At 29.6% G+C, this 21029-nt stretch overlaps 1 protein-coding gene across 1 annotated transcript; it reads right to left on the reverse strand.

Moving 5' to 3' along the window:
* Positions 1–4262: 4262 nt before the first annotated feature.
* Positions 4263–13456, reverse strand: LOC110623439 (thioredoxin reductase NTRC). Its single transcript, XM_021768384.2, has 10 exons — positions 13198–13456; positions 12299–12506; positions 12070–12175; positions 10915–11180; positions 7599–7878; positions 6924–7031; positions 6169–6255; positions 5894–5998; positions 4681–4811; positions 4263–4518 (listed from the first exon to the last, which is right to left on the reverse strand). Exons 1-10 carry the CDS (start codon positions 13418–13420, stop codon positions 4458–4460), a joined length of 1575 nt encoding a protein of 524 aa, XP_021624076.2. The 5' UTR covers positions 13421–13456; the 3' UTR covers positions 4263–4457.
* Positions 13457–21029: the final 7573 nt, after the last annotated feature.

A 21029-nucleotide genomic window follows, 5' to 3' on the forward strand; every position in this document is an offset into this window, starting at 1 on the left:
ATAATCTGTATATAATTATAGGAGATTACATAATCATAAGCTAATTGATTAATATAGAATTATTAGGAGTTGCCTTAACAAGACCTTGTAATCTGTATATACATCCACTTACTTCAATGGAAAAATATACTGAAATTGCCCAATTATTTCTTATCTTATTACATGGTATCAGAGTCATTCCCGTAGAGATTTAATTTTTTCTCTCCTGTCAAGTTTTAAATTTTTTGAGACTTAGGGCTCCTATTATTTTGTGTTACCCATTTAGGGTAATATTTGTCTCTCATCGTCCACCTAAGAAGGATGCCAAAGTCGCCTTGCAGCCCTCTTGTCAGATCTGTGGTTCGTTTGCCGTTTGAGTGTTGGGTGGAGGCATTTTTTGATACTGTTCACTAGGTTAGATTTTGTTATCTTCCCTTAATTCGTTTGAAGGTATAGGAGTATAGGGTTTTGGTTGAAATGGTTTCTGACAGTAAGACTCATATTATTAAAATTATTCTAACGTCTTTAGTAGCGGCTGAGACAGGTAAAACGCGTCTTATTTCCTCTTCATATAAATGAGTCATTGATTTTGGTGCCACGGATCACATGACAGGCAATCCTCATATTTTTATTAGGTTTCAATCTTATAAAGTACTTTTTCCTTTTATTATAGCTGATGGGTCAATCTATAATATTGAGGGTTCTAGAACTGTTAAACTTACTCCTTCTATTACCCTATCATCTGTGCTAAGTTTGCCTAATCTTACCTTTAATTTAATCTCTATGAGTAAACTTACCAAAGACCTAAATTGTTGTGTTTTCTTTTTTTCTGGATCATTGTCTTATTCAGGATCTTGTGACGAAGTAGATTATTGGTAAAGGACATGTATATGGGGTCTCTACATTTTAGATGCATGGGTGCCTCAGTCTGTTACCTGTTCCAGTATCGTGTCTCCATTTGAAGCACATTGTTGGTTGGGACACCCTTCTTTACCGGTTTTAAAGAAGTTATGCCCTCAATTTCATAAGATATCTTTATTGGAATGTGAGTCATGTCATTTTGCAAAACATTATCGAAACTCTTTAAGTTTTAGAATTAATAAACGAGCTAAGTCTGCTTTTGAATTAGTTCATTCAGATGTTTGGGGCTATGTCCTGTTGGATATAAGGCTGGATTCAGATATTTTATCACTTTTGTGGATGATTACTCTAGAATGACTTGGATTTATTTTATGAAGCATCATACAGAAGTATTTTCTTATTTTTCTGCTTTTTGTGCTGAAATCAAGACTCAATTTAATGTTTATGTGAAAATTTTGATGAGCGACAATGCTAAAGAATATATGTTAGAATTATTCTAGGCTTATATGACTCAACATGGTATTCTTCATTAATCGTCGTGTGTTGATACACCCACTCAAAATGGGGTAGCTGAAAGGAAGAATTGACATCTCCTTGAGATTGCTAGAGCTCTGTTGTTTCAAATGTAAGTTCCTAAGCAATTTTGGACCGATGTTATCTTTATTGCATGCTTTGTCATTAATCGCATGCATTTCGCAGCACTAAACGGTAATACTCCTTATAATATCATCTTTTCTAAAAAGCTATTATTTCCTCTTGAACCATAATTGTTTAGCAATACTTGCTATGTTCGAGATATCAGACCTCATGTGACTAAACTTGATCCTAAAGTTTTGAAGTGTGTTTTTTTGGGATATTCTCGCCTTCAAAAGGGGTATTTGTGTTACTCTCTAGACCTCAACAAGTATCTAGTATCAACAGATGTAGTCTTTTCTGAGCAAGTTTCTTTTTATCCTGTTGCACAAACATCTCCTGATCAAGAGAATGATGATGAGTGACTCATCTATAGAATCATAGATGATGGTGGGACCTCTTCGAGTATGCCTTCTATTGTACAATCTGATGGTAACATTTGTCCTAATACTCAGCCTCCTGTTAAACCATCAGTTATTCAAGTTTACTCTCGGAGATTAGTACCTAATGATACATGTTCTGCACTAGAATCTTCTTCGCCATCAGACCCATAATCGAGTGATCTTGACCTCCCCATTAGTTTTCATAAAGGTAAACGACAGTGTAAATCTATCTATTTTGTTGTTAACTTTCTGTCTTATAATCACATGTCTTCTTCTACCTCTTTAATTGTCTCTTTAGATTCCATTTTTTTGTCTAAGACAGTTAAAGAGGCCCTGGCTCATTCTGGATGGCATGATACAATGTTTGAGGAGATCAAGGCTCTAGATGAAAATCATACTTGGGAACTAGTTGATTTACCCCCTGGCAAGAAGGTTGTGGGCTGTAAATGGGTTTTTGCCATCAAAGTCAATCCAAATGGCTCCATAGTGAAACTTAAGGCTGGTCTTGTCAAAAGTTATGCCCAAACCTATGACATTGACTATTCTGACAATTTTTCTCTTGTGGCAAAAATGACCTCAGTTCGCTTGTTCATCTTCCTAGCTGCTTCTCAGCATTGATCTTTACACCAATTAGATATCAAGAATGCATTTTTACATGGTGACCTCCAAAATGAGGTGTATATGGTTGCATGTGACCTCCAAGAGGAAGTGTATATGGAGCAACCACCAGAGTTTGTTACTTAGGAGAAGTATGGGAAAGTCTGTCATTTGAAGAAATCTTTGTATGGTTTGAAGCAAAATCCCCACGCATGGTTTGACAAGTTCAGTGAAGTTGTTCAAAAATTTTGGTTGAAAAAAAGCAAGTGTGACCATTCAGTTTTTTATAAAAATTGAGATACTGATATTATTCTCTTTGTTGTATATGTTGATGATATTGTCATTACAGGGAATGATAGTACAGGGAATGATAGTACATGGATCTCTTCTCTCAAAAACTACTTGCATGCGAGTTTTCATACCAAAAACTTTGGTCAATTTAAATATTTCTTAGGAGTTGAAGTCTTGAGAAGTAAAAGGGAAATTTTTTTATATTAAAGGAAGTATGTCCTTGATTTGCTAGCAAAAACTGGGAAGATGGGAGCTAAACTATGTAGCACACCAATGATTCCTAATATATGTCTTATAAAAGATGACAGAGACCCTTATAATGAACCAGAGAGGTACAGGAAATTGGTTGGAAAGCTGAACTACCTTATGGTAATGACTCAGCTAAATATTGTTTTTGCAGTAAGCGTTGCAAGTCAGTTCATGTCTGCACCTACGATGAAACATTGTGCCACTCTAGAATAAATTCTATGTTATCTAAAAGGGACTCCTGGACTCGGTATACTCTACAAAGATAATGGACATACTGCACTTGAGTGTTTTTCTGATGCTAATTGGGTGGGATCTAAAAGTGATAGAAGGTCGACTACAGATTACTGTGTATTTGTTGAAGGAAACCTAGTGTGTTGGAAAAGTAAAAAGCAAAATATGGTATCCAAATTCAGTGCCGAGTCAGAATATAGAGCCATGATTCAATCCACTTATAAGATTCTGTGGATAAATCATCTGTTGAAGGAAGTTAGTATGGATGTTGTGTTACCCACGAAATTTTGGTGTGATAATCAGACTGTTCTTCACATTGCTTTTTCAATCCAGCATACCATGAACGGACTAAACATATTGAAATTAATTATTACTTCATCCGTGAAAAGATCCAATAAAATTTAATTTTCACCAGTTATGTGAAAACAAGAGAGCAACTGAGTAATATGCTCATCAAAACTTTAAATGGATTTCGAATAGAATATCTTTCTAACAAGTTAGATATGATAAATATCTTTGAGGAGAGTGTTAAAATGCGAATATAATTTGCACATAATTATAAGAAATTACATAATCACATGCTAATTGATTGATAGAAAATTATTAGAAGCTACCTTAACAAAATTTTGTAATTTGTATATATACCCGCCCATTCCAATAGAAAAATACATTAAAATTATCCAATTATTTCTTATCTCATTACATTAACAAACTAAGAACTTAACAAACTAGCTACAACTAAGAACTCAGAAAATTAAGAGGTCTCAAGTTTAATTTAAATTTATTACAATACGCTGATTGAAGTTAATCATTTGTTCATGTTGTCTATGTGCATTCTCTCTATATATAATTTATAGAGGGTCACAGAGATTTAGTAAACATAACCTGTCATAAAAAAATAAAATTTAAATAATTAAATTATTATAGTTTAATAAAATAATTATTTTGTTAAAATGAAAATTTGAAACTAAATTGTTGATCGCTAGAAAAGTTAGAAATTAAATTGTAGGTTTTGTCAAATCTCAAAGAACTATAAGGTTGAAGGAAATATAAGGTTGGAATTTTACATATGTAAAAGTGCTTTGGAGGCTCTGGATGTATAATCTACAATGCAGTATTTATCAATAACAAGTATCATTGTATGAATTATAATGCAGTATTTTGGCTACAACTCTTTTGCTAGGAACAAAATTGAATGACAAAAACGATGGCAACTGCAAATTCAGTGCTCTTTCATTTATTTGCTTCAATGAATTCTCTGTACTCTTTCTTCATTTTGACACCTGATACAGTTCTGCAAGACCAGCATATAACATTTTAAAGCATCTAGAATCAATAAATCATGCAAACGATAAAGAAATTTACATGAAGAAATGGAAGGAAGAATCGAAAGAACGATCGATGAAGAGGCATACGGATAATGAAAGAGGTATGCAAATAACATAATCTAGCCAACCTGAGCATCTCCTTGTTCTTGAAGAACTGCACACATGGGGTGCCCATAATTCCAGCTGCTTCTGCTATTTCTGGATCTTCCTCTATGTCAATTTCAACGAAATGCACGTTTTGATCAAATTCATCAATCACCTGCATTTAGTCGCGATAAAGGTCATGAGCATAGCAATATGTGCGCTTACTCGAATGTCAATCAACATAAAATAAGAGCAAACAATTTGTTATTTATGTGCTTGAATTTTGAATATATTTTCTATGGGTCAAATTGTGATCCGACTCAAAAAAATTTGCATTGCAACTCGAATTGAATAAAAAATGGGAATTTATATTGGAAGCAGAGGGCGAGGGCCAATAGGATTTTTTTTTCTCATATGGAGAGTTATAAATAATTATATTTTTTTCATTTTCCTGAGTAATTAGAGATTTTAGGAAATATTGGGGCTAGGGGCTAAAGTTTTGAGAGACTCACTTTTTTTCAATCATAATGAAACTTTATTTTTGCCTTGCCCATTAATGTAGACCTTATGGTTGAATCCCGTTAAATTTTTTATGTCTCTTTCTCTATTATTGTAATTATGAGTGCATGTGTTCCTAGTATTATGCAATTGTCATAACACAATTTGTCATGCACATCAAAAACCTCGAGGCACATTTGCTTGACTATGCCTTCTAGAAGTCTTGGCAATTAAAATACAGGATTCCATAACATATCTAAAATGGTTTCATCATTTATTTTGTCTTCTACCACCTCAAGGTTTTGAAGGTTTATCATCTTCAGAACTCACAAGACTTAGGATGTGAAATATTAATTGAACAAGATAACATGTTTCAACTTCTAGCAATATTTCACCACCCAAACATATTCCCATAATAAATTTTACAGGTGAATTGACACAATGATCGAAGTCATGTTCAGAATATCATATTATCAAGGCCAAAATACATGGGCATTAAGATCTAGCCACAGTTTAAGAGCCTGCTTGGAATTGGAATTCAGGTTCATAAATGTGCTTTTAAGAAAAAGCATCACTTTAGATATGTTGAATAAAGCAGTTTGGAAAGTGCTACTTTTATTATTTTGGTGTAGTTATAACTAAAATATGTCAAATTTAATGTTAAATCAACTTTATAACACTCTCTAACTTATATATTCAAGAATTTTTTTTTCTCAACAGCAATACCAAACAAACCCTAACATGTTAGAAATAACATACCTTGCTAAGAATCGGCTTCAAAGTCCTACATGGACCACAAGTTGGTGATGTATACAGTACACAAATGAGCCGTGGACTTTCATGGTACAATTTTCGTAGAGCATACTGCAGAAGAAAAATAAGTACGGAAAAAGCAAACAAAGAATAAATTAAGAATAAAAAACATGAAAACTTAATGAGATCAACAAGGAAGACTATCACAAAAGTGCTCAGATATAATTCATGAAAATTAAGAAGCATCAGATGGCATTTTATTTTAAGGTAACAATATAAACCTGGCCCTTGTGCTTTGTTTGTGTAATGTCAAAGCCCTCTTTAACGTCTCTGTCAGTCGGTTCCTTCTTAACCTCTTCCGTTGGAGGCTGTCATGCAGAATCATGAAGAATGTGTCATGTTGCCGACGACTTTGGGTAAATAACTCGAGATTTTACGAAAACAAATTTCAGAATACCAAATTATAAACAAGAGGATCTAATCTCAACTCGAGCCAACTTCAGCCTCTCACTAGATTTTTTAACTTTCATGCATTGATTCCAATATCAAACAAACATATTTTAACAGAACACAGAAGTCCAAATCCTTGTCTGTATGAATGAATATTTCCAACATATTTGTTTCAATATACCAAAATGTGAATGAGTAGAGAGTTTTTCAACTCGTATTGATCCAAATATTAGAGAAATGACATTCACCTAAAATTTTGAATTTCCAACACAAATTGCAATCTTTCACATATGCATGCTAGATTTTTAACTTTCATGTATTGGTTCCTGTTGAAGTTAGAGTAATAGAAGAGTATATGGTGGCATATAATAATATAAATAATCAAGTGCCAAAGGGACATGAATAATCATAAAACAGATCATAAAACAACTACGTGAGAAACAACTATTTGAAAACGACAAGGTCATAAAACAGATCCCATATGGTTGATCTAAGAAATAAGTAGAGGGCATAAAGGTGGGCTTAAAAATAACAGGATGTTTTCTCATTTCTCTTTTCCAGAAAAAAGAGGAGAATAGGGAATTACCTGATGGAACTCTACAAGTAGATCATTGCTAACAAGATATCTCTCAACTGATAATGCAGCAACACATCCAGATCCAGCAGCAGTTATAGCTTGCCTCCATTCGTGGTCCTATTCAACAAATTAAGTAGCTGAATTACAAAACATGCAACAATTACAGGGTTTTCCTAACAAAAGAAATTCATAATCAGAAGGTTATGCAAATTTATTGGCAACATAATACAATGTTAGTAACCATGCTTAGAACATGTGGTTCACAACATTTATTTGAACTAGTTAAGTTCACCACAATAATCCAATTCTGTTGCCCATCATTCAAGCTTGCACCAATAGCTCATCATTCTTCAAATTTCGCAAAGCCAGACAATTTTCAAAGAAAACAATTAGTTCTATTTTTATAGCAAGAATCACTTATATTAAAGTTTATATGCAAATGACTGAGATCTTGACAGCAAATATTTTACACATCAGCTCAAAGTTCGAAACCAGGACTTCATTAAGGAAATTTTACCATTTACTCTGCATATCATATTATGATTTATTCCAATCATAAGATGAGCCACGACAGATAAAATGATACATTCTTGAACCACATTTTTTTCGCCAATTAAAGTGAATCAATAATGAGCATTGTTAGACCAATCATCCTAACAATTTAACAACTTATTGAAAGATTACCTGTACATCTCCAGCTGCAAACACACCTTCAACAGAGGTTTTTGCAGAACCTTCCTCAACTACTACATAGCCTGCCCTGTCAAGTTCAACTTGACCTTCCAACAGCTGGCTATTAGGCGAATGACCAATGCCATAGAACAAGCCTTTTGCATCAAGTACAGACTCTTCTCCAGTATCAACTTTTCTAGTCAAAATACCAGACATCTGCCCTTTAGTATTGCTAACAACATCCACTGTCTCTGTATTGAAGTGCACCGTGATGTTTGGATTGTTGAACACTCTGAAACATTCGCGATAATCAACCTGTTAAACAAACATTCAGGGAGTTGAAAACTCAACAACAAATTGTTCAGTAGCATATATTCAGGGTATCAAGGCAACCAATCAGATAAAGACGCAAGAAAATAGTATTTACAAAACAAACTGTCAACAACTAAGAATTTGATGTAATGACCCAGAATTTAACAAGCTAATTGAGGCAGAGGAGGACAGCAAAGTCCTTCAAGCACAGGTTCCAAAGAATTCCATTTTATAGAGGTTTTACTTCTATTAAAATTGGAATATCTAGAAGAAAATTTTGCAAAATTCACAGAGTTTAAGGAAAATTATGGAATTAAATCCACCAAAAAGGCCTAATTACCAAAAACAAAAATCCAGTACTTATTTCTCAATTATAGCTCCTCATTCTACTTGTTTATTAATGTCTCAGCTGAACTTTTTAAAGTGTTTCAATTTTACCTTCCAGCTTTTGGCTAACTGGTACTAGAAATTATTATTGACATGGCATCTGAGACTCATAGAAGTAAATAAATAAATAAATAAACAAAGACCTATTGACATGAAAAAGCCAAATATTTGCATGTTTTGTCACTACAGAGCTTGTTTGATTTAATTGTTGAATATAACTGATGATAGCTGTTGCTAAAAATTGATAGCAGAACAGCTGGTTTGGTAAATTATGTCTAACTGTTATTATTGGTATGTAAAATGACTAATAAGAATATATATCAAATTATGATATTGATGAAATAAATATTAAAGTGTTAATTTATTATACAACATAGGTAATAATTAAAAATCAAATTTTAAAACATAATATTCTTTATGTACGTGTATAATTTTTATCCTATAATAATGAATATTATAACTAGTTTAATTAACATTTATAGTATTTTTAATTTATGCATGATGTATTGTAATTTAAATAATTTATTTATGTAAAAATTTAATTTTAAAAAAATTATAATTAATAAATTATAAGAGGGTAATATGGTTTAAATAAAAAATAAAATCAAAACAGCTACCAACTAATGGAAATAGCTACCTGTTGATGGGAAATAGCTCTGCTTTTAGAATATCAACTAGGTCTACTTTTAGAACTGATCCGAAATGCAGCTGATTCGCCTCATATCAATTGCCTATCAGCTACCCTTTGTTTTTCTTTTAAAGATAACAAAACACTTCGGATTAGTTGTATAGATATTTATCAACTATCTAAACCAAATACACCATTAATTCAATTCTTTAAATCTTAATATAATAGTCCAGATTTTCAAAGTTGCAATTTTATCGAATTTTGAAATACAACTTGGGGAAGTGTGTATAATCCCACATGGTAGTACAACTAACTTTTTTGTATTCTTTATGTGGATCCCATATGGCACATAAGCCTTTTTTTTAAACAAAAATGAACCATGGTTACTATTGTTGTAAATTCACGAAACAAAATCCCTAATTTTACCATGTATTCATTAAAAAAAAATGCGCTATGTGTGTCATGTTGAATCCATGTATAAGGAACAAAGAAGCCCAAGTGAGATATACACACGTCTTCTAAATTGAATTTTAAAATTGGATACACTGCAAGCAAACAATTTTGAAAATCTGGAATATCATGCCCAGGTTTAAAGAATTGGATTAAATTGCCAAAACATACAAAAGGTTTGGCTTTTTAATGCCAATCGAAAATTTACAAAAAGAAGAATAAGAATTAGAAGAAGAAGAAGAAGCTGACTCAGAAACATCAAATACACTGTTTATCTTTCCAAATTAAAGAGCTTTCTGACTAGGTCAGCATCTTCTCGCAGGATGGTGATATTGAACTCTAGCATCAAAAGCTCCGAGAGTACCAAGATTGGGCGAGTCTGTGGATCTTGGAGCCTATGCCAGGTGGGCTACTCAAAACAATTTGGCATTGTGTATATATTTCTATGGATGGTTGAATTGATGGAATTATGGAAAGCAGGTATGATTTTGATTCTAGACAGAAGGTCCAATTGATGGAGATGAATAGGAAGGAAAATAAAACAAGAAATAAGCACAGGCCAAGTAGAGAGAGAGAGAGAGTGGAAGACCTAATCTAAACAGGGTATTTTGTAAAAGGAATCAATTGGGAACTTTTTTGCTGAATCAACATTATATTGCCAAATTAGGTTTTTTTTTACAAAAAGAAGAATAAGAATTAGAAGAAGAAGAAGAAGCTGACTCAGAAACATCAAATACACTGTTTATCTTTCCAAATTAAAGAGCTTTCTGACTAGGTCAGCATCTTCTCGCAGGATGGTGATATTGAACTCTAGCATCAAAAGCTCCGAGAGTACCAAGATTGGGCGAGTCTGTGGATCTTGGAGCCTATGCCAGGTGGGCTACTCAAAACAATTTGGCATTGTGTATATATTTCTATGGATGGTTGAATTGATGGAATTATGGAAAGCAGGTATGATTTTGATTCTAGACAGAAGGTCCAATTGATGGAGATGAATAGGAAGGAAAATAAAACAAGAAATAAGCACAGGCCAAGTAGAGAGAGAGAGAGAGTGGAAGACCTAATCTAAACAGGGTATTTTGTAAAAGGAATCAATTGGGAACTTTTTTGCTGAATCAACATTATATTGCCAAATTAGGTTTTTTTTTAATTGGTCTCAGATTCCATATTGGCAAGTTCCAGTTCCAACTAGCCCAAAAGTGACCAGAAATTAAATTAAGATAATCTTAAAAGTTCATGTGAAACATTGATAAAAAAAAATAATAATAGAATGTATATTTGTGAAAGAAAAAAACTGAAGTTCACAGACTCAAACTGTTGACATCCACCACAAGGTAAACCACCGCCTCTCAAGCCCCCCAACTGATTCAATAAGTTTAGAATTTTTGAGTAATTAGCCATTAAGAACTTCAAAGCATGCTACAATTTTGCATTCAGCATTGAACTAACAAGGGAGATATGCTGAAGGTAGTTGGTAGAGACGTGTTTATCCAACTTCTGAACAATCATAGAACCTAATGGAAATAAAAAAAGATTCCATCAAAAACTCACCTATCTTGCATTGCTCTAGATGCCCTAAGTTGATCCCTTCGTACAAGCAAATGAACATGACGGGCATACTTAGTTAGGTATAATGCTTCCTCTGTAGCTGTATCACCACCTCCAACAACAGCAAGAACCTGCCCCTTGAACAGTGGTGAGGCTCCATCACAAATTGCACAAGCACTAATTCCCCGACTCCAAAATTCATCTTCACGGGGTATCCTGAGCCTTTTTGCAGTGGCTCCTGTAGCCAAAACTAGGCTGTGGCACTTCACCTGAAATGTTAATGTAAATTAATTATTAAAAAAATCATATCACAATGATGCTCTTTTCTTTTAATCTTTTCTCAAACACCAATTAATAATGATAACATCATATTATTAGCACCACTGGCAGATTTATATGGGGGGCAATTTCTCCCACTAACCCACTATTTCTTTATAAATTTTCTAAAGAATTATTTGCAGAATTGCCCCTACTGTCCACATAAAATTTCATGTGTAATTTATAATTCTATAAAATTATTTCTGCTAAATTTTTAATGTCTCCTAAATCAAATAATTAGAATTTTTTTTACATTAATTATATGTATATGTATTATACCCCACTAAATATTAAACATGCCTCCATGCAAACCAAATAATTACAATTTTTCAGTACATCACTATATATGTGTGTGCATTACCTCCGCTGAAAAATTTTTCTAGAGCTGCCACTTAGCACAATGAATGAGCGAAGTAGGAAGGGCATTAAAAGGGGAGACATGTATCCATGAAAGAAGGGATACATCACTCATAGCCCGAAGCCCACAGAATATATGCATGTATGCATGTAATTACCTTCTAATCAGCACAAGATATATAAGAAAAACCGCTGAGATATAAAAACAAATGCCAACATGTACACATATATAAATCATGCCAAGTCATACAGTAACCATAACAAGATAGAAGAAAATAAATCTTCTGGTTTCAGTAATAAGCTGCCATCAGATTTGATGACAAGCTAAATCAATTTTGAAACCAGAAAAGGCCTTTCCGGGCAGACTCAAATCAAGGTCTTGGGTTAGCACACAAGGCAAGATTCCGAGTACTTCAGCAATTGAAATTAATGTAACCTATCCAGCATAATTATAAAACAGCATGCCATAAGACCAAACGTCACCTCATGTTCACTGCTTTTCACAGTGAAAGGACTGTTTTTAACATCAACATATTCCACATCTTCTTGGAACAGTTCAGCTCCCCACCGTTCCGCTTGCCGCCGCATCCTAGTCAATAAAAAAAGTCATTTGAAACAACTGCTTCTTATATGCATATATCATCTCCATACAAGAATAGGAACGTAACATAACAAAAAAGCATGTAAATAAAAGGTCCGCAGTTTCCATTACCTATCCATCAAATCTGGACCAGTTATTCCTTCTGGAAACCCAGGAAAATTCTCTACTTCAGTGGTAGTCATAAGCTGTCCACCAGGCACACCACCCATCTGATACCCCTCAAATACTACAGGTTTCAAATTGGCACGAGCAGCATATATGGCTGCTGTATATCCAGCAGGACCGGAACCTATAATTACCACATTCTCAACACCTTTGGCTGCAAGAATAAACAAAAAATCAGCACCTAACAGCTTTAAACCAATTGTCATAAAGGCAAACAAGAGGAGCATCAACTACAAGCGAAGAACCTCAATGTTTCATTTCCTATTATTATATATACATAATCAATTGTTTAATCGCTTCCAAAGCAAGAGACAGCCAAAATAAAATAATTGGAAACAAATCAGTCTAATCTTCAGAATGTTGATAGTTTAAATACAGTGTATCAACACTAAATGCCTAGATAGTCTAGCCAATGTCCAGTGAACAAACCTGAACCAATATAAACCAAAAGCTAAATACTTATCACTACAAGAAAATAACTATGACATTTCATCGTAAATGGAGGGTAATTCAATCGTTGTATTTTAGATGATCAGTACATAGTCAGTAATTTACTTTACCAACAGCAACCGCTTATTCTATAATTTAGTCATAAATTTCGCCATGTTATATAATCACCACATTCCAGAAATGGTTTATTTCTAACCGAATCAAACCCATGCAAAATCTTCAAAAGGGCTTCAATCAGCAAGAACAAATACACTCAATAAAAACTGCAATTTGGACCAAAATGACATGCCCTGAAAATGAGGAAATCAAAGGAAATATTGCGAGTAAGTAGAATTACTCAAGTCTATGGTGCTCTCCAGCTAGATATATACAGAGAGAGAGAGAGAGAGAGAGACCTGGGGAAGAGGGCGGCTCGGCGGAGGAAGCTTTGACTCGGAGAGTAGTTGAACGAGTTGAAATGAGCGAGTTGACACAGAGAGAACGACGGGAAGCAGGGAGTGTGCGGCTTCCCAGGAAGAAGAGAGAGTGAGGAGGAAGAGAAAGAGAGGGGGAGGTCATGGTGAGGCGGTGGGTGTGTACGGCTCCGATTCCGATTCTTATCCTCGGAGTCGCGACCATATCGGTTTCAGACCATACAATGAAAATGAAAACAGTAGCTAAAGCACGCATAGTGTAGCAGTTGATTGTTGGCATCTGTTGCCCACGGTCTCTTCCGTAACCGCGCAACTGCGAGTGACAATCACGTTCATGATTATGTAAAAACGAAATTTATAATTATTACATCAAATATTTATATTTAAATTTATATAATTTAAATATAAATCCAATTAAATTCATTTATTTTATTAATGAGCAAATAAATTCATTTATTTTTTTCCAATTAAACAACTTTTACTATAGGGTCGAACTGACTCTCACTTAATCTAATATTATTTATTTTTTTATATTTTAAACTATAAAAAATAATATTTTATTGTTAAAATTATTATTATATTATGGCTGGATTTATTTTACTCTTAATAAAAGTATATAAATTTAAATAAACAAAAATTTTAAATTAATTTTTTTTTAATTTTAAATAAAAATATAAGAATTTAATTAGATTTATTTATGGAGAAAATTTATATTAAATGCAGCTGTAGTTTATTTTGTCTTCTCTGTTATAAATTATAATGCAATTCTTTCAAAATTAAAATTAATAATTTAAAAATCTAAAACTCAGAAGGAAATCGAAAACAATGAATTTGAAAATATTAATTAATTGAATTTAATTATAATTTCTTATTCATAATGATTATTACGCTCTTTATTTTTTATTTGTTGTTTAATATTTTTCAGACGAATTAAGGATAATAATAAATATATTGTATTTAATAAAAATATAAATAAAAATTATATTATCCTTTCAATAAAAATATTTATATAAATACAATGAAAATCATTAATATTTTATAATTACTCCACTTATTGAAAGACATATTAGAAAACAAAGTATTTAATGAAATATTAAAATAAAAAAAAAATTCATCTATTTAGGGTTTGTTTGTTTTATAGACAAAATAATTTTTATATTTTTTAATATTTGAAATACTCAAGACATTAATCAATGAAAAATATTTTTCATTAAAAAGAAATATTAATTTAATTTTTAAAAAATAATTTCTTAATTTTAAGTTATTTTTTATATTTTGAAAATTTAATTAAAATTTATATATAAATTTATTAATTAATGTGGCTGAAATAACGCTGAATTGTAGTTGGTAAATTTAAATATATATATATAAAGTGTTGGCTGTTATAATTATTATTCCGACGTTAAATCAGTAAATTAATAAAAATAGTAAATATAATGAATTGCTTTTAATTCAAAATAAATGTGTAAAAATGTATGTATTTGCTTTTATATTGTAATGAAATAAAATAAATTGTGAAATTTTTTAAAAATTTAATTGGTATCAACTATTAAGCAAGAGATTTTGCGAATATAGACATAATGAAAATTTGATGGCATATAAATTATAATTCATTTTGTACATATAGTTTATTTAAATATATGCTTTAAATATTTTTATAATTAAGAAAAATTCCTATAAATTAATTTTATAAGTGAATTTAAGAACAAAATCTAATGTAAAATATTTGTATAGTTTTCTTATTTATACATATATAAGAAATAAATCACAGAGAATAGACGTTTAGTAAAAAAATTATTATATATATAAATTACAAGTATTCGGTTGGTTCAATTTAAAATTAAATTGAATTAAATAAATTAAAAATTGAAATTTTAGTGTTTATGAAAATTAAATTAAATTGATTTTGAAAAAAAATTGATTTAAATCAAATTAATCTAATTTAGATTAATTCCATTTAATTTGATTAGTTAAATTTTTTAATAAATTTTTTATTTTTTATACTTTATTTTTAATATTTTAAATTTTAATTAAAATATTTTAATTTTAATTATAATTTAATCTTTATATTATTAAAAATAATATATTATTATCACTAATTAATTTTATTTTATTTTATTTTTTTAATTAATATTTTTAAAATTAAAATTTTAATTAAATTAAAATAAATAATTAATTAAATTAAAATTTTAAATTAATTAAATTCAATTAATTTTTTTAATTTGAAGTAAATACTGTACACCCTTAATATATAAATTATAATTATTAACCATATCTCTAATTCATACATAAAAGGTAAACAAGCGTTTTAATTATTGAAAATGTTTTATTACACGAAAGACAACGTGTAGACATACACAGGCGAGTAAAGTATGATAGTACACGCGAGCAAGTAAGATGAGGCACAGTTTAGTCTGTCGCTTCCTTTCTCCTCGAAGTTTCTCATCGTAGGAGAAAATTATAGAATTCCAACGGTGAGTCAAATAGGATAAAAGTACGTGTCTAAAAAATAGAATTTTTTTCTGTTTCATCATTTTTATTTTTTTATTTTATTTTTAATATATATTAATTATTATAATTTTTTAATTATATTTATTTTAAATATATTAAATTTTATTAAATATTAAAAAAAAATTTAAAATTTTTTTGAGAAATAAAATAATTAATTTATATATTATTATAATATAAAAAAGTAAATAGTAATTTTAAAATAATTAAAATATATATAAATAAAAATTATTAAATGAAAGAAGTATTTTTTAAAAAACATTATTAATTAATTATTGTATTTTAAAAGTTTATTCATCTATTTTTTAAGATATATATATTAATTTATTATATTATATAGAATTATCTGTAGAAGAGGACCTCTTGAGAGAATCATACACCGTTGGATTTCATCAACGGCTATCAATATTTCCTTCGGAATGATCATTTTCCTCGGACGTTCAATTTTGGTAGGCTGAGAGCACGTGATCTCCAGGTAGGATAAACCCAGATGATTTGAGCCACAACAGATAATAAAGCACATTTTTTTCACCCAATCATTGTTTTCCACGTAAAAAAGTTCGTCCTACTCTCACTAAATCAAATTTGACGAGCCTTTAACGGGAAAGAATACTATAGTATCGGCCCTATATCGGATCATTTAGGATCGGTTTTCAATGGCTCCAATTCGGAGCGAAGTTAGGGGGCGGCTTGTTTACAGTCGGTCTTAGTTTTGATTTTTAGGACCGGAAAGTTAATTTTAGTCAATAATTGATTAAAAATGTCAAAAAATAAAAATAATGGAAATTTATATATATAGAAACTTGGATGATATTAATAAAATTTTAAACATTAAGTTGATATTTTAAAAACATTATTTTAATATATACTTCTTAAATCACTTAATTCTAACTATTTATACTATTTATTTTATCCAATCAAAATTAAAACTAGTTTGTATATTAATGTCGTGGATCTTTCATGAATAGTTGATTCCTTAGCATGAATTATCGAATCAAATGTCGTAAAGTATGTGTCTTTAGCTTGTATTACAATATAATTATTCTATTTTATTATTAATACCTTACAATGGTAGAGTTGTGTGGCTGTTGATATCTAGAAGGGCGGAGGGTGTCCGATCATGTCTTGTTTAGTTCTTGTTTTCTTTATTTGGATTTTGTTTTTGCATTGATGACTAGTTTTGGGTTGAAGAAAAAAATAATAATATATTCAACACATGAATTTTTATACATGAATTCTAATTTATTTTTATGTATAATATTTTAAGACCATCATTTATATCGAATTATATTAAGGATTCACAATCTAAATATACTTTATTTATAAAATAAAAATTATTTCATACATTTGTTGGATGAGAATTTCTAAAAGTACTAAGTGCATTTATATGCCTATATATAAAATAATATAGACACATCTATATATAGAGTTTAAGGGTTGTATCGAAAGGACGTGACTCTCATATTTATCCTAAGGACTTATCCTTTCGCAAGAATATTTTTCTTTATAAAGTCATATCCTTTCATAAAATCACGTCATTTGTATCGAACTATATTAACATATTCTTATCTGTCTGGCATACTTTTCAAGTCTTAATATATGTTTTAAACATATATACAATATTATGTATATGAATCACAAAATAATTTTAAGTATAAATAATATTATTTTTAATAATGTAACTTACATGAATATCCATGCAAATCCAATGACTTAGCATGCCTATTATGATCTTTGTAACAGACTTTATAAAGGATTTTACGGCTTTCTTTCTTTAAAATTATGTCTCTTATAAAATTATATTTAATATCAATATGATTTGTTTTTCCATATTACTTGAGATTCTTAATATAAATTATTGAATATAAACTACCACAATAGACCATTATTAGTTCAATAGCTCTATTGTATACACTCAATTATACTAGGAACTATACTTAGTCACTAAGCTACTTGTAGAGTTGTAGACAATACTAAAATGAAAAATCATTTGTTCTCAAGTTAAATTATTGTGAAGTAACTATAAATCTTCCCGTTCAATCTCATAGCGATGATGGAGAGTCGACTCGCTTATTGCTTATCGCGATTAAGATTGATAAATTGATTTATCAATATTATAGTTACTCCCACTGGAACTAGCAACATCAGATGGATTCAAATAGTTTCATATAGAGATACGTCTTGATTTATTTTTAGAAATTTATTCTCTATGTGACATCTTATAATTCACATTCAATGACTATATCACTATCTTATTCACTAATAAAAATATATCATTTTAATTATCGTAGTATCTTATAAAGATATACTTCCTCCCTCCTAAATTTAATTTTCCATATATATAAGAAGGAATGTGAACAAAAGCAGCACAACCCACAATTTTTAAGTACTTAAATCGGATTTTGTATTAGTTCATATATTATATAAACTTGTGGTAACTGACTAATAAATAGATTATCTTGTACCTTGCCTTACTTTTGCATTCATTGAATCACAAATGTTAAAATAAATCAATAACAATAAGGTTTTGGCTCTTATATTGATGTATAAATATAAACTAAAGAGACATAATGCAGCAAGAATAAATTCATATACTATTTATCCTATATCGTAATTAAGTATATTAGTATCTATTTCATAGTAGATTTAAAATCAAAAGTTCATTAAGTTCCAATTATCATAGGAGATTCTAATATGCAAAGTTTAATATAATTAATTATATAAAAGAACAATAATCTTAAATTACAGAAATTCAAGATTAAATATCAATATAAATATTGAAATATTAAAAAAAAAACTTATATGCATATACATGACTTATTATATAAAGAATTTATGAAAACAAACATACTATTCAATATAAAATAAACATGATTTAAAACTTTTAATATTTAATAAAATCAAGATTTAAGTCTAAATGTGCTTACAATCAACTTTACATAATCTTGTATCACGATTCTGTCTCTTAATATCTCTTATTAACAATTGATAATTCAATAAGATGACTCGCAATCTTCTTTGCTATCTAGTTAGCATTTTTTTTTTATAAAATTTTAATCCAATTACTTATAAAAATTATTAATATTATGATCTAATTTATATCACAATATATCTGTATTCCTATTTGATTGAGTAATAATCAAACTAAACTTAAATCTTTATATCTTTTCATATCAATTACTCTTATCGAGATATATAATGAATTTGCTGCTAATATTTTTTATATTATGTACAAAAAATTTAAATGATAATAAAATAATTTATTTATATAAAATAAATTATTTTAAGGCAATGTGGTGACTTTAAAATTTTAAAAATAATTAAAATAAATTTTAAACAATTTATATAATTTTTTACAATAAAGAAATTCATTTATTTTTTAAAAAATAAATAATATAAAAAATATAAAGTGTACAAAATTTTATTTAAGATCACTAATTTTTTTTTACTATTAAAAAAATTTAGAGATGTGATATATGCCCCACACAAATTCAATACATGTGTATGAAAGGTCTATGTCCATACATATATAGCAATCATGTGAGGCTATGTGTCCCTATAATTAAAAAAAAAATTTAGTTGAAAGGACACAACATTTCAATTTGAAAAGATATAATTTTTTAAATTGAAAAAATATAATTTTTTCAATTTAATTGTTTTTCATTTTAAACCACACATTTTTAAAAAAAAAAACACATCTTTTTATTTTAAAAAAGATATATTTTCAATTAAAATGATATATTTTTTTAAATGAAAGAATAAAACACTTCATCTGAAAAATCATATTATTTTGGGTAAATTAACATATTATTTCATATAAAATGACATATTATTTTATTTCAAATAACATATTATTTTGGAGAAATACTAAAGTCTAAAATAATGCATATATCAAAATTTAAATTTTTTATCAAAAAATATTTGAAAAAAATTTTAATTCAACATAAACATTATAACATGTTAAACATATATAGAAGATTAGAAAAATAAATATTAGGACTTTGATACGAATGAAGAAATGTCTATACATAATTACATGAGGACTATCATTTATATCACTAGTCTCTAATATAGTCACATGCATTTAATACAAACCATATTAAGGATTCACAATTTAAATGTGTATTTTATTTATAGAATAAAAGATTTTCAATACTTATTCGATGAGCGTTTTCAAAAGTCAAGTAGTATAACCTAGGCACACCTATATATAGAGTTCAAGAGTTATATCGAAAAGATGCGACTCTTCATATTTATCTTAAAAATATGTCCCTTCGTTAAGATATGACTTTTCATAAGGTCATGTTCATTCATAAGAACATGTTTATTCGTACGGTCACATTTTTCATAAGGATATGTCTTTTGATAAAATTGAGTTAACCCATATGGATAACCCATTCTAATTTTCAACAAGAGTGTTTTCATAGATGTGAATTTTAAGCTTTAATTGTGTCACTGTTGTTAGAGGTGAAAGGGTTTAGTGAGTCTCGATATAGAAGCATTAAGTTTGTTCTTGATGCTAGGCTATATTAGACTAAAAAGGGCCGACCTCTTTTTCGGCAGATAGTGGTACTGATTCTTCGTGGATCTCCAATTGCATATTTACAGTTTTATATGGTACAATCAAATGGGAATGATGTTGTTTTGAGTTTTTGTTGAATCAGTTGTAGGTTTTTTAGTTTTTTTTCTCTTTTTATTTTGTTTGGGTGGTTTTGCAATTGTGTGAAATTTGTTATTGTTCTCGCTGCTGAGGTTGGGACAATATAGTTAGTGTGGATCCGCGACGCAATTATGTTGATTAGGTCTAAAAAATCTGAAAATCGAATTTTAAAAACATTAGAAATTCAACTAAATTAATTATTAAAATATAATTAAACTGAATAAAATCAATTCGGTTATATTAAAATTGAAATTTATAAATTTAACACGTTTGAAACTGTTCATTAGGTCGGACAAGACAGGATAAGAAAAATGTTAAATTTAAACTGTTTGATTGAATTAAGTAAGGATTAGTATAATAGTATATAATAAAATCAATTAATTTAGTTACTCGATTATTTATCCCATTCAATTCGATTTCTTGATTTGAATTGAGATATACCTTTATCGCATTCAATTCCATTTCTTGATTTGAGATATACCTTCCCCTAATGTCGATGCAGTGCAGTGCAGTGCTTTTGGATGGCTTCTTGCAATCTCTTGTTTGTTTTTTTGGATTTGGGCACCTTTGAGTTTGGGCTATAAATTTAGTTTATTACTGAGTTAATCCCTTATTAATGTGACCTATTTTTTAACCAGTTTAATAC

This window comes from Manihot esculenta, chromosome 9 (assembly GCF_001659605.2).
Source record: "Manihot esculenta cultivar AM560-2 chromosome 9, M.esculenta_v8, whole genome shotgun sequence".
NCBI lineage: Eukaryota > Viridiplantae > Streptophyta > Magnoliopsida > Malpighiales > Euphorbiaceae > Manihot > Manihot esculenta.

Bases quoted from the DNA above. Each gene is read 5' to 3' on its own strand.
- LOC110623439 (XM_021768384.2), bottom strand. From the start codon at position 13,420: ATGGTCGCGACTCCGAGGATAAGAATCGGAATCGGAGCCGTACACACC. The intron at 12,176-12,298 runs GTAATGGAAACT...TTTATTGACTAG, and splicing joins GGTCCAGATTTGATGGATAG to GATGCGGCGGCAAGCGGAAC. The intron at 4,812-5,893 runs GTATGTTATTTC...GACTAAATGCAG, and splicing joins TGAAGCCGATTCTTAGCAAG to GTGATTGATGAATTTGATCA.